Genomic DNA, 12,125 nt, shown 5'->3' with positions numbered 1-12,125 from the left:
GATATTCTCCCACTGACAGGTTATTTCTCACTCATTTTCAACACCCAGTAGATGCTAAATCTTGACATCAAGAAGCTTCCAAGCACAGTCAAGTAGGCTCCATCACAGCCACATCCCTTTTGAAGTCTGGAGAACCCAAATTCGTATTTCAAGGCTGTTGAGACTTTACAGCTTTGGACAAAGGTGCAAAGGAGTTGTTTGTGTTTTTTTCTCTAAATGTGACCGTGTGGAGCTCGGTACAGAACCAAACATTTGAAACACAGAGATTATTATTGTTTCTCAAGCAAGTCCCTGGGATTTTCTGTCTGGGTGGTGGCAGAGGTGTTTTTAAGCAGCTCCTCTGAAGAACTGTAACCAATGCCAAGAGAAGAATCCAACCACGTTTCAGGAAATCCCAAATGTCAAGTATTGCCCCATGCTTGCATTTCTAACCATGCTGGAAAGAACCCCAGAGAAGCAGAGCCCTGCAGCACGTCCTGGTCCTCACCCAGCCAAGGCAGATCAATGTCAGCACCGTTGCTTTAATGTTCACAACATTTATAAACTGGACAGTTTCAGACAGTTTATTTGCAACTAAAAAAAAAAAAACTAACATAGTTCAACAGGGGGAAAAAACCCAACAGATGAGAAACTTTCACTTTTATGAAAAAGGAGCATTACGCCAACAGGATTTTTAACTTCAATATTTACAGTTTACCTGAGGTGCAACGATATATATTCTTTCCAAGAGAAACTCTTCAGCAGCGCTCAAGTATGTAAAAATAGAACTCCTACCTAATATTTGGTCAATTAATTCTAATGAAAAATACTCAAAAGTCAAGGTCAAGGTATACATTCTCCACACACCTTCATAACCCAACTGTTTAGACTACTTTGTATGGCTATTTGGTACAAAATGTTAAAAGAACCAATATTATAAAACTGTAGTGTTTCTATATACAGTACAATCACAGCTTAGTTCAGTAGCTTTCACCATTTTCTCTTCCTCAGGGGATGAACTGCAGGTATAACTCCATGGAATATGCACCTGTGTTCTTAGACCTGGGGGGAAAAAAAAGAGGGATAAATATTACATTTGTGTTATTAAGTTACACAGCTCTAAAATAGCACAGCACAGTTTTTGTACAACAAAGGGAATTCCTTCCACTTCCTTGCTAAAGAATTGATACTGCCATGGATGTCTGGACTGCCAGCTTTTCCCTAGCAAATAAAGCCCACGTTGGAAGAGGCTCAGCCCTAAGAAGAATTTCAGGCATGAAATCAAGTTAACAGCACAACCAGACACATCTATGCTTAACAGGGGAACAATAGGAGCAGTAAGATTAGAAGAATACCAAGAAATAAAAGTGTTTTAAAAGCTGTCGACTCAATGTCAGGTAGTTCTGCTCCCAAAATCTTTCCATAAAATCCTGTGTGCTGGCCCAGGTGCCCCAGCATTCCTGAAATACTCCTCAAGTACTCCCCTGCAGAGGGAAATGCTCTGTAGCACTGGGTTGGAGAAAGGCAAACAGATCTCTTTTATCTGCAGTGCCACAGAGCACTGCTGTCCTGAGCAGTGAAGGCTGCAGCAAACACGAGGGTGTTCAGGCCTCAGACCCAGCTGCAGCACCAGGAGATGAGCTCACAGCACCAGGGGTCAGCTTTAGCCTGGGCTCCTTCCCAGCAGGGCACCCCCTCCCCTCTGTTAAACACAGGGAAAAGTGCCTGGAATAACCTCTGGATGGAAAGAGAAGCTGCCCGGGAGCTGTCAGAAGCCCTCCCTTCCTTCTGGACTCACCCAGCCCTTCTGAGCTGTGGCTTGAGCACTCCTGATGGCTCAACTCAGCAGGGGCAGAATGAGCAGGGTCTGCACCTTCAGGAGAGCCCAAGCAACACAACCCCCCAGGACCACAAGTGGCACTTGCTCTCCCTTCTGCCTCTCCACATCTGCCCCCTCCACCGCAAGGACTGACTGAACTTCGACCTCCTGACTTCACCCTGTGACTTTCACTGAACACCTCCCTCTGGAATTATCACTAATTAATGTATTTATCTAGCAGTACCCTCCCATTTCTCTTCATAAAGGAGCATCTTGTACCTATCAAAAAAAAAACAAAAAAACAAATAAAAAAAAAAACCCACCCACACATTACCACGACTGCAGACAATCAGTGCTGCCACCCCAGCATTTGGTGATTTTTCTAAGGAGGAGCAAATTTTGATTTTTTCAGGCTCAGACTTTCACAAGCTCTCCTTGTGCTGGTGGCATCAAAGGTTCCTGCACAGCACCTCATGCAACATATGAGGAACAGTAAGTTCAGAAGGTTTGTTTACCATTCTTGAGTGATTCAGTTCTTCTTGTCACTGGGTCTGAAGGGTGTGTTCCCCACGAAGGGCTCGTAACTTCTCTTCTGCAGCAGACTGCTGGGTAAATGTTGGTATGACACTGATCTCTTGCCTAGGGGGAAAAAAAAAAAAAAAAAAAAAAAGTCATTTTAGGGAGTTCGCATTATTTCCAGCTTCTCTCAGGTCCACATCAGCATCTAGAATCCAAAACACCTTGACAAATCATATCATCAGGCCTCAAGACTGTAGATGTTCCTATTGTATGAAATTCAGGTTCCAGAACAAATACAAGGAGAATGAAAAGATAATTTAACAACTTTGTGCTAGGTTTTACCCAAGTGACGTCCAGCTCCAAATTTTTACTCATTTTACTTGCAAGAAAGAAATGTCTTTGCTTAACTCATCCCACAGTACAGGCCTCACCTAAGGAGGTGTAAGTGCTGCAACCCTTAATGCCTAATTCAGTTCCTGTATTTGTGTGAAAATGGAATTTTTCAATGGGTATTTGAGAGGGAAACTGGGGATACCTCATTGCTGCCATCATGGATTACATTGAACCCATGACATTTTAAAGAGTGTTAATACACATTTACTTGCAGACCTCTGTTAAGCAATTTTCAGCCCGGTATTCAGGTAGTTTTGTCTTTTTCTGAAACCATTAATTCAGATTTATATATCTGTAATCAATGCCTGTTCCATATTAAGTCTTACTAGCTTAGGCAAGCAGTCAAAAACACTTCATAAAATTAAGGCTGAAAGTCCAAAATCATTACTCCCAACAGGATTCAAAAAGCCCAACTGCCATCCATATTCCAGGAAAGCTTCCAGTGCAGCACTAAAAAAAAAAAAAAAACCTCTTGAGCTTTAATTAAATTAAAATGGCACAGCTAAATTAATATTTCAACAGGATCCACGGAGCCATTGGAGTGTGTCACGAGCAATTGTCTTTAATGTGCAGCCTCTGCCAAATCAATCAGCCAACAGGTTATCCTCGATAACATGTTGCCATTGCAAAGGCAACTAATTTGAGAATAACACAAACTGAGTGGTTTCAGAATGTTTCTGTCTCTTCAGGGCAACACGGGATGGCAAAGCTTACAAGCAATAAGGGAAGGCATCATGCTTTAATCAAGTTTGCCAAGTGGAACATATTCTCCTGACAACTCGATCCAGCATTTAGCATGAGACACAATGTGCTCAGGGCACCTCAGGGATGCTGCCACAAGGCACACGGGCCCTTAGAAAGAGGTTTTGACATTGTGGTTTATAAAACCAGCAGGGTTCAAGAGGAAGAGAGGGCAGAGAGCTGCAGGTCTGCACCTGCACAGCTCTGCACATGGAATCACACGACAAGGCTCCCAGGAAGTCTAGAGAAAAGGTTTCAGATTTTTACCCAAAAATCAAAAGAATTTAAAGAAACTTTTATCTTTGCTCTCCACCCACAATAAAATTCTAACACTGAGAGGCTGCTTGGCTGTTACCCTGTACCCTTCTCAAAAACTATCAAGGTTTGGGTTGGGTAATTCTAAGCAAATTGGTTGAAAAGCCAAGAAACTAATCTTACAAACCTACATCTTCTTGCCCAGGGCTTTTACAGAATTTGCTAGGAAGACCCAGTAGAGAGGGGCTTGTTTCACCAGTCTTTCCAATGGAGGTAACAGCCATAAAAAGTTGCTTTTCTCACCCTGAGCCAACACCGGGTAATGAACAATGAAATCCTCATTTCCATGACAACAATGCTGTCAAATTAGCTGCAGCCACAGTTCTGAGAGCTCTAAATAACAAAAACCAGCAAAAAGTTCTTGACTGCAGGGCAGTGTCTCCAGGCTGGCACCAAGCAAGAGGAAGCAAAGCCCAGCACGGAGGTTTCTCTGGCACAGGTGGAGCTTCCAAAGGAAGAACCAGGTGGATTCCAGTGAAGTCGTTGTTCAAATTAAGCAGAGCTGCTCCTTCAGCAGGCAGCCCTGGCTCACCCTGCTGGTGCTTCCCCATCCCTGCACTCCCTGGTCCTGGTCCCCCTCTGCAGCTCATCCTCTCACATCACCAGCCACACCTTTGTGCTCCTGGCCAGCCCTGTGCACAACCCAGAGCCCATTCTGCATTTCTCACAGAGGTTCAGGGCACACACACAAAGCTCTGCACAGCACCAGGAATTAACCCCATTTCCACACCCCTCCAGTGACTCAGCTGTGGTGCTTTTCCTTCTCCACTCCCTGCCCGGCCTGGACACACAGCTGTGACACTTTCCCTCACCTTTCCCTACAACCCACTAGGCAAGCCTGCATATTTATGTATAAATATAAATTACTTATATGTGATATATTTTTGAAGCCCACAACCTTAAAACAAGCAAACAAAAACCAGAACAGAGTGAGCATTTTTTTTTTTTTGGCCTCAAAACTAAATGTGGATTCAGTATTTGCAATTTGCTCTGACCTGAGTGAACACACCCTGCTTGTCACCATCCCAGACTTCAGAGAAGCAACTTTACTGCTTCCAGAAAATGGGAGCATTCAGAGTTCAGGAACTTCACAGACTGTAAGACTACACAGCCCACACAGGTTATTCATTTTTATAATGGGATCTTCGTCTCAAAATTCAAAGTCCTGTATTTGTAGCTAAGTCCATGCTGACCTCAGCTTCAAGTCATAAATACCACCTTCTACAAACAGTCAGACAACTGCTTAAATATCACCCAGCACTTTTCATGTCAGCCTCCTGCTCACTGTTTGAAAATGTTGACCAAGGACAAAACACAAAAAGCATGTATTTTGTAGAAATACCAAAGTTCTCCCAATAAATACATCACAAATCATTTATCTCTGCTAGGCCCACAAGTTTCCACAGAGCATTACTACACCATAATTACAATAGCAGAAATCTGTTGTCTTGATTTAACAAGGTATTCTGTTCCTATTACAAGTTAAACATTTTTAAAAGTCCCATTGAAGAGGAGAAGTCTAAGATTTAAATCAGTTTTATGATCTGCAATACGTCCTTTTCTACTCCTGAAGGGAACAATTGTCCATAGCAGCTTCGGGGTTTTTTTAAAGTTTTATTAATATTCCAGATGGTCCAAGACTTCTGGCACATGAAGCAGAAAGGCTCATTCCATATCCTGGATTAGTCAACATGTCTGGAGTAGTCTGATGAGCAAACAATACATGTTTGCCATCAGAAACCCATGGCAGAGGGGAATGGGGAACGGGGAACTTGAGGAACTTCAGATCCCTCTTAAAAAATTCAGCCCTTCCACACCTAATTCCCCAAGCCAGAAGTTTGCCGAACCTGGATTTTAAGTTTAAAATCCAAGCACTGACTGGACTTGGTGAAATGCTAAGTACAGCTGTATTTTCAATGTTTCTAGGTGGGCACACACTGATTTCTAGCCCTTTCCCCTGGCTGTGCAGTGGTGTAGGAGGAGGAAGGAGGGACTGTACCTTCTCCTGTCGAGCTGGTGACTTGGCCATTGCTAGATCCACAAGAGCCATAAGGTGATCCCGAGCTGTAGGGCTCGTAAGGTTTGAGAGCAGTCAATACATTGGGAGGATCAACATCATCTGCACTGAGGAGCCCTTGTTTGGTTGGCAGAACAGAGGATGAGGGTTTGGTGCGAGGGAATTCCTGAGGTAGCAGATTTGCATATCTGTTTGCAACACGAAATCTGCTCATTTCGTATCTCCTGTAATTAGCCAGAGGAGAGTCCAAGTGCTCCACAGCTACCAGAGAGGGTTTCATCCGTTTGGAAGAGGTTTCTCCATAGTCCAGAGTTGCATTGCTCCCAGATTTACTACAGAGATAGTCTCTCCCCCGGTGGCAAGCCCAGCCAGGTTCACTGAGCTGAGACTCGAGAGCCCCATTCATGCTGCTGCTGATCAGACCAGACTGAGTCACTGGGGCACCCAGAGATTTGATTTTATAGTCAGATCTTTTTACTCTGTCCAGTACTGGAGAGATACTGAAATTGGAGTGCACTTCTTCTTGCTGAGGTTGTCTGTAGTTGTTTGCCTGAGCTCCAACATTACTTTGCTGTTTATGAAACTTGAGGTTACTCGGGGCTGTACTGCTCGACTCGCTCGCGGAAAAGAGAAGGGCTTTGTTTTGTGGAGGGGCACATTGCTTGGCTTTCCCTGCCTGCAGTGGTTTTTGCTGGGGGTTTGTGGAAGCCTTGTTTTTATTGGGATGGAGAGGCAGAGGAGGCACATCCTTGCCCAGCAGGGCCGGGGGGCAGCCTGTGCGCCGGGCCTTGGCCACGGCCTTGCTCCTGTAGCCGTTCTTGTTAACCGTGTCGGGGTTGTACTTGTGCATCAGCCTCTGGTGCATCAGGAGGACCTCGGGGTAAAATGTCCTGTAGGTACAGAAGGGGCAGGTGCTGGGGGCCAGCAGGCCTCTGCTTGCAACCACTGAACATTCCTGGTAAGTCTTACTGGATAAATCCAAGGGCTGCTCGTGACAGTCCACGACAGGTCTGCGTTTGTAGTTCTCAGTGCATTCTTGCATATTGTTCACATTTTTCCCACCAATAAAAGCACAGATATACTGGACATCATCTTCCTCTGATGCCACAGAAGCCTTTCTCTCTCTTTTAGGCTGAGGTTCCTTGGTTTCCTTCTCAGCCTTTAGTTTTTCCGGGTAAGGAGCGGGCACGTTCTCAGGTATTTGATTCAAGCTGCTACAAACAGAACCTTTGTTCGATTCCCTGGAATTGTTCTTTACTCTTAAAAAGACTGTGCTGCCTATTGCGTTGCTCAAGGAAAGAACTTCCTTTTGCTGCTTGGCAGGTGGGCAGCTCTCAGCATCTTTGGCACCATCAAAAAGCCTCTTCAGGTTTTTGGTTTCTGGAGCAGCATCAGCAGCCAGTGACAGCGCGGTCTCCTGACCCCGCAGGGAACCTTTGCTGTCACCCTTCCCATCAGCTGCGCCGTCACCGTGCCTGTCCTTGTGGTGTCTCTCTAAATGATACCTCAGGGAGGTTTTCTGGGCTGCTGCATACTCACAGAATTCACATTTGTACGGCTTTTCACCTGCAACACAGATTTACCAGTGAGTGGGGTCTGTGATTTGAAGTCTCCATCACGAACACAAAGGAATACTGCGGACTCTAAACCAACACGACCGATTTTTCTCTCCCCTTCCACACACTCCTAAGTCCCAAACTCATCTACAACATTTGAACAACAATATCTTACTGCTTTTACTAACTAGTGACCTCTTCTGGCTGTGCTGGGACGCTCCCACACACCGGCTACTGCCGGAGACGGGAGCTGGACGCGTTGGGCAGAGATAAGCAAGGAATGGAACTCTGGGTCAACCACAGCAAGCTGCAGCCCTTGATCACCCCACGAGTGTCCTGTTCCCAACACAACCAGGACAGCTCAGCTGGAAACTCAGCTGCTCCCCAAGAACACACAGGCAGGAGCAGGGAGGGCTTCTCTGGCTATGCAGAACAAGGAGATGAGTTGGAAAAGAGACTCAGTTTTTCCCCAGGTAGCAGCAGCTGGCAGACAACCAACTTAACACTTGAGAAATTGGCTGGTTTTTAAATTAAAACCAAACCTTTTAAACTTTTGCTACGCTGCTAGAAGTAGAAAAAAAAAAGGCTTTAAAATATATGGTTTTAACGATACGTAATGTAATTAGCATTATTCACAAATATCTATACTTATGTAAGTAATTCAAACAAATTTCAATTGCAATTATTTAATTTTGCTTAGAATCAGAGAAAACTTTGTTCTTAATACCAGCAATTTTGACAGCAGTTTCTGCTTTTCATAAGCCAAATCAAACATTCTATCCAAGTGGGTTCAGCACATTTCCCTCCCCTCCCAGAAAGGTGTAGCCCCACTTACCTGTATGAGTTCTGAGATGAATATTGAGGTAATAATTGGAGCGAAAATACTTTCCACAGTAGCTGCATTCTCTGGAGGTTCCAAGGCTTTTAACTTTTGTTCTTTCCAAACTGTCTTCATTTTTATCTTTGGGAGAAAATACAGGCATATTATGAGGAGCAAATGCAATTTTGTAGTCCTGTTTAAAACTGTAGCTGTCTTTTTTAATGATAAACATAACTACGAACTGCTGGCAAATTCTACACTCTGCAAGTAACTTCTGCTCTGTTTTGCTGCAGTCTGAGTAACAAGAGCACAAGAGTTAAAAAGGTTTCTGTCCAAAACACTGTGGTTTGTGACAGTGACCACGGAGTCCAGAGAACAAACAAGATGCAAAACAACATTCAAAGAAGAAGGAAGTTCTCTTTACTGACCTACAGGACCTTGATGGAGAATGGCCCATCTCAAATACTCACACAGGTTACAAACTGCATTATTTTATTAAAGGGAATGCTGGAATTAGTGTGAGTGGGATGATTCAGTCTCAAAATGTGCTCTGTGCATGTCAGCCAAACACAGAGAGGTGGGGAAGGAAAGCAAGTATGCCTTTTCTTTTAAATTAATTCTAACAATGATATTATTTATGTGCTAATCAATAGAATGTCAGTAGAGAGACCCTCAGATTTGACGATGAGTATTTCCAATAAACTCCTTAGACTGGATGAGGAGCATTGCTCTGTATTAACGCGGAGAGAGGAAGTGCCAGGGTGTCCCGATGGGTGCCCCGGCTATTCCAGGAACAAATGCAGGGATGCCCAAGCGGCTCCACGGCAGTGCAGAGGCAGGAGGTGCCACAGGAGGGCGGCAGGGACAGCGGAACGGCAGAGAATTCACCCAAGCACCAGCAGCAGCCACAGCGAGTGTGCTGAGCTCCCACTGGAAACCCAGACAGCTCCACTCCACAGCCAAGGCGAGGCTGACTGGAAGCAGGAGGAGGAAGGAGACCTGGCGTGACTAAGAAGTCGGATATATAATAGACTCCAAGGAGTTCTCTGAGGCTCCTGCCTGTTGGAAAGTTTCTCTCCTGGAAATGCAGTGCGTGGCTCAGCCCTGGTGAGTTAAACAAACAGCTCGTGTCTCCAGAGGTGTGACTCAGCAGCTCACACCAAAATCTGCTCTGCTTTAGGATAAGGAGCTGAGAAACAAAATAAGCAACTTCACATTAGGTAATCGTTTCATTCCTTTGTTCCTGCAGGCAAAATAAAGGGCTGCACATTACCAGATATGGCAAAGTCAGCCCTGTGTGGGTGCCAGGACATTCTGTACGTTGTGTCTTGCCCTGAGATTATGCAAGTGTCTGTTCTTTAAAGCCGGCTGGGAGCGTGTCACAGGGAACAGGAGATCAGCTGTGAGACTTTCTGCCAGGCCTTTTGTCCCCTGACATGCAATCTTTTTCAATTAAGGAATCATTCAGTATCACTTGCTTTCCTAAGACACTGTGACATGCAGAATTAATCTTGGGTGATGTACAGATGGAGCCCATCCGTGCTGTCAGCAATCCTTCCAGGCAGAGCAGCTAAATACACACCTCTCTTACATACAGGTCCACGTATTAACAGCCTGTGTCCTTATACAAATCATTCCAACATGCTGGTTCTGATATTTAGGCTTTCAAGTTACTGTTCAAAACACTGAACTTGCAGTTCAAAAAAAGTTTTAAACTATTCTATATTTCTCAGAGCCTTAAAAACTGCTGGTATCAAGCACTGAACATTTTTTAACCTTACAAGATAAATAGGGGGAAGAAAGTAAAACTGCAATAATTTCTTATAAAATACTCTTTGTAAAAACATGTGCTGGATGAAAAGGGATATGGAACACTCCGAAGCATCCAGTAAAGTCGGAGATAAGGGTGAGTAAACAGCGATTTTTTCTGATTGTTAAACTCATTGTTATGAAATCTATTTCAGTGACTCCAGTAACTGCAAGAAGCCCCAACACAACTTCAAAGACCTCAAAATGGTAGCATCCAAACCTTCCTTACCCTCTTATTTTTCTCTGTTCCCTTTCCCCCCACCCTAACATTCTCCTATCTAGTTTTTTAACATTTCCTATCACTCTCAGAAAACAGAAAAGCACGACGCATTCTTTGGCTCTAAGGAGCTCCTAAACAACTCTCAATAACAGCCACTTCAAACTGAAGTGCTCCCATGCTACTCACCTAAATTAATTGTTTCTGGAAGCCCATCTTCAGAGCCATCCTCAGAGCCTCCTTCCATCCTCTCTGCTGCCCCGTTCTCCTCCAGGTTGGCAATGATATCAGCACAGTAGGTCCTGGCAGCAGTGGAGGTCTCTCCATCACCCCGCCGGTCCCTCTTGTGCACTCTGGAGTGAAGGACCAGCTGGTGGTATGTCCTGAAGGCTTTCCCACACTCAGAGCAGTGGGTTGGCTTCTCTTTGTTCTGGGATGATTTAGAATCCATCTCCATAGAAGGCACTTCACCAGCGGGATGTTTCAGTTTGTCCTGGGTTAAGTTACCATTCCCTGTGAAACTGCTGTTTTTATTTACCTTTGACTTCCCTGTAGTTTCAGCCTGGCTACCTTTATTTGCATTCCAAATTTCACAGAGTTCTTCTTTATCTGAAGATGACTCATCGTTGTCTGTACTTCCTTCTTGCCCTGGTTCTTTAATCTGCCCGTGGCCGACTGCAATTTTACCTTTGGTAGCCAGCTGCCATGCTTGGTACGTGGTGAAAGGATCCAGCTCAGCGATCCACTTGGCAAGTTTCTGCAGTTTGTCCTTTTCTGGAACCGAATTTGGTCTTAAGTTCAAGAACTGGAAAAATTCCTGGTTTTGAGATGTTTCTTCTGCATTGACTTCAGCAGTCACTTGGGGGCTTTCACTGTTGGGAACTGATTCTTTGGTGTGCACTTTACTGTGCTCAATTAGAGTCTCTTTATTGTGAAATAGGAAACCACAAACCATACAAATTTTGTAAGGTGACGTTACATTTTCAGTTACGTGCTCCTGCACCACCTCATTTATTGTTATGGGGCCTTCAGAACCTTGTTGGTGCTTGTTTCTAGAACCAGGTTTTCCAGTGTGCGTTCTCATATGATTTTTAAGGAACCAAGGCTCTTTAAATCTTCGCCCACAAACATTACACCAATAGGTGAAAGAATCTTTATGTTTTTTCATGTGTGCCTCAATGTCAAAAGCTTTATCAAACGTTTGCCCACAAACTTTACAGCTGAGTTCTTCGCTGTCCTGCTCGTTGCTCGGGGAAGGGGAGCTGGTTCTTACCTGACATTTATCCAGAGGACTGAGATACTCTGCCTCCACCCTGAGCACGGCGGGCTCGCACAGCGTGGGCCTGTGCTGAGTTAACACGTGCTTGCCCAGCTCCTCAGGGTGCTTGAAAGTCTCATCACAGAACATGCAGTCCAGGGGCATGCAGCCCTCGGCCTGCAGCAGGAATTTCTCCTGCAGGCTTTTGTAGGAGATGGTGTTGGTTCCTTTTATCGTCATGGAGGCATCGCTGGTCTCCATCTGGGCGCCCACGGCGCTGGCGATTCCCTCGGGTCCGTCCATGTATGCCAGGAGAGGCTGCGTGGGCATCTTTCCTCCCTGCTGCTCCCTCTTACATCTCTTAATGGCAGCCTGCACTTCTCTGGGGGTGCTCCCTGATCACAGTAAGGACACTTGTGGAGTTCTCCAACATGTGCTTACAAGTCTGCTCAGCTGGAAAACCTTTGACGGGAAAATGGGGTTTTTTAATTTCTTTTTTTTCCCATCAGCAAAAAAATATTTCTTCTTCAGCTTTATGTGCTTTTACACATCCCAGAAAATGTATCCAAAGGCTTGCTCAGTGACGGGATGAGGTTTTTTTTCTTTTTAATTGTTTCTTCAGATTTTTCAAGTCTACAGATACAGTCAGTTGCACTTAGTTTTGCTGCACAAACATTTCAAA

The 12,125-nt window shown here is 44.7% G+C and overlaps 1 protein-coding gene across 1 annotated transcript; it reads right to left on the bottom strand.

The window, feature by feature from the left end:
* Positions 1–1,560: 1,560 nt before the first annotated feature.
* On the bottom strand, positions 1,561–11,773 carry ZNF217 (zinc finger protein 217). The gene is made up of 4 exons (XM_062504951.1): positions 10,375–11,773; positions 8,175–8,300; positions 5,766–7,349; positions 1,561–2,437 (listed from the first exon to the last, which is right to left on the bottom strand). The coding sequence occupies exons 1-4, from the start codon at positions 11,771–11,773 to the stop codon at positions 2,328–2,330; spliced, it is 3,219 nt and encodes a 1,072-aa protein (XP_062360935.1). The 3' UTR covers positions 1,561–2,327.
* Positions 11,774–12,125: the final 352 nt, after the last annotated feature.

Source organism: Cinclus cinclus, chromosome 18, assembly GCF_963662255.1.
Source record: "Cinclus cinclus chromosome 18, bCinCin1.1, whole genome shotgun sequence".
Lineage (NCBI taxonomy): Eukaryota > Metazoa > Chordata > Aves > Passeriformes > Cinclidae > Cinclus > Cinclus cinclus.
The sequence above is the reverse complement of the archived record's forward strand: the minus strand, read 5'-3'. Positions and strand labels throughout refer to the sequence as shown.

Bases quoted from the DNA above. Each gene is read 5' to 3' on its own strand.
- ZNF217 (XM_062504951.1), bottom strand. From the start codon at position 11,773: ATGCCCACGCAGCCTCTCCTGGCATACATGGACGGACCCGAGGGAATC. The intron at 8,301-10,374 runs GTGAGTAGCATG...TTTCTCCCAAAG, and splicing joins TCCAGAAACAATTAATTTAG to ATAAAAATGAAGACAGTTTG. The intron at 2,438-5,765 runs GTACAGTCCCTC...TTTTCCCCCTAG, and splicing joins CACCAGCTCGACAGGAGAAG to GCAAGAGATCAGTGTCATAC.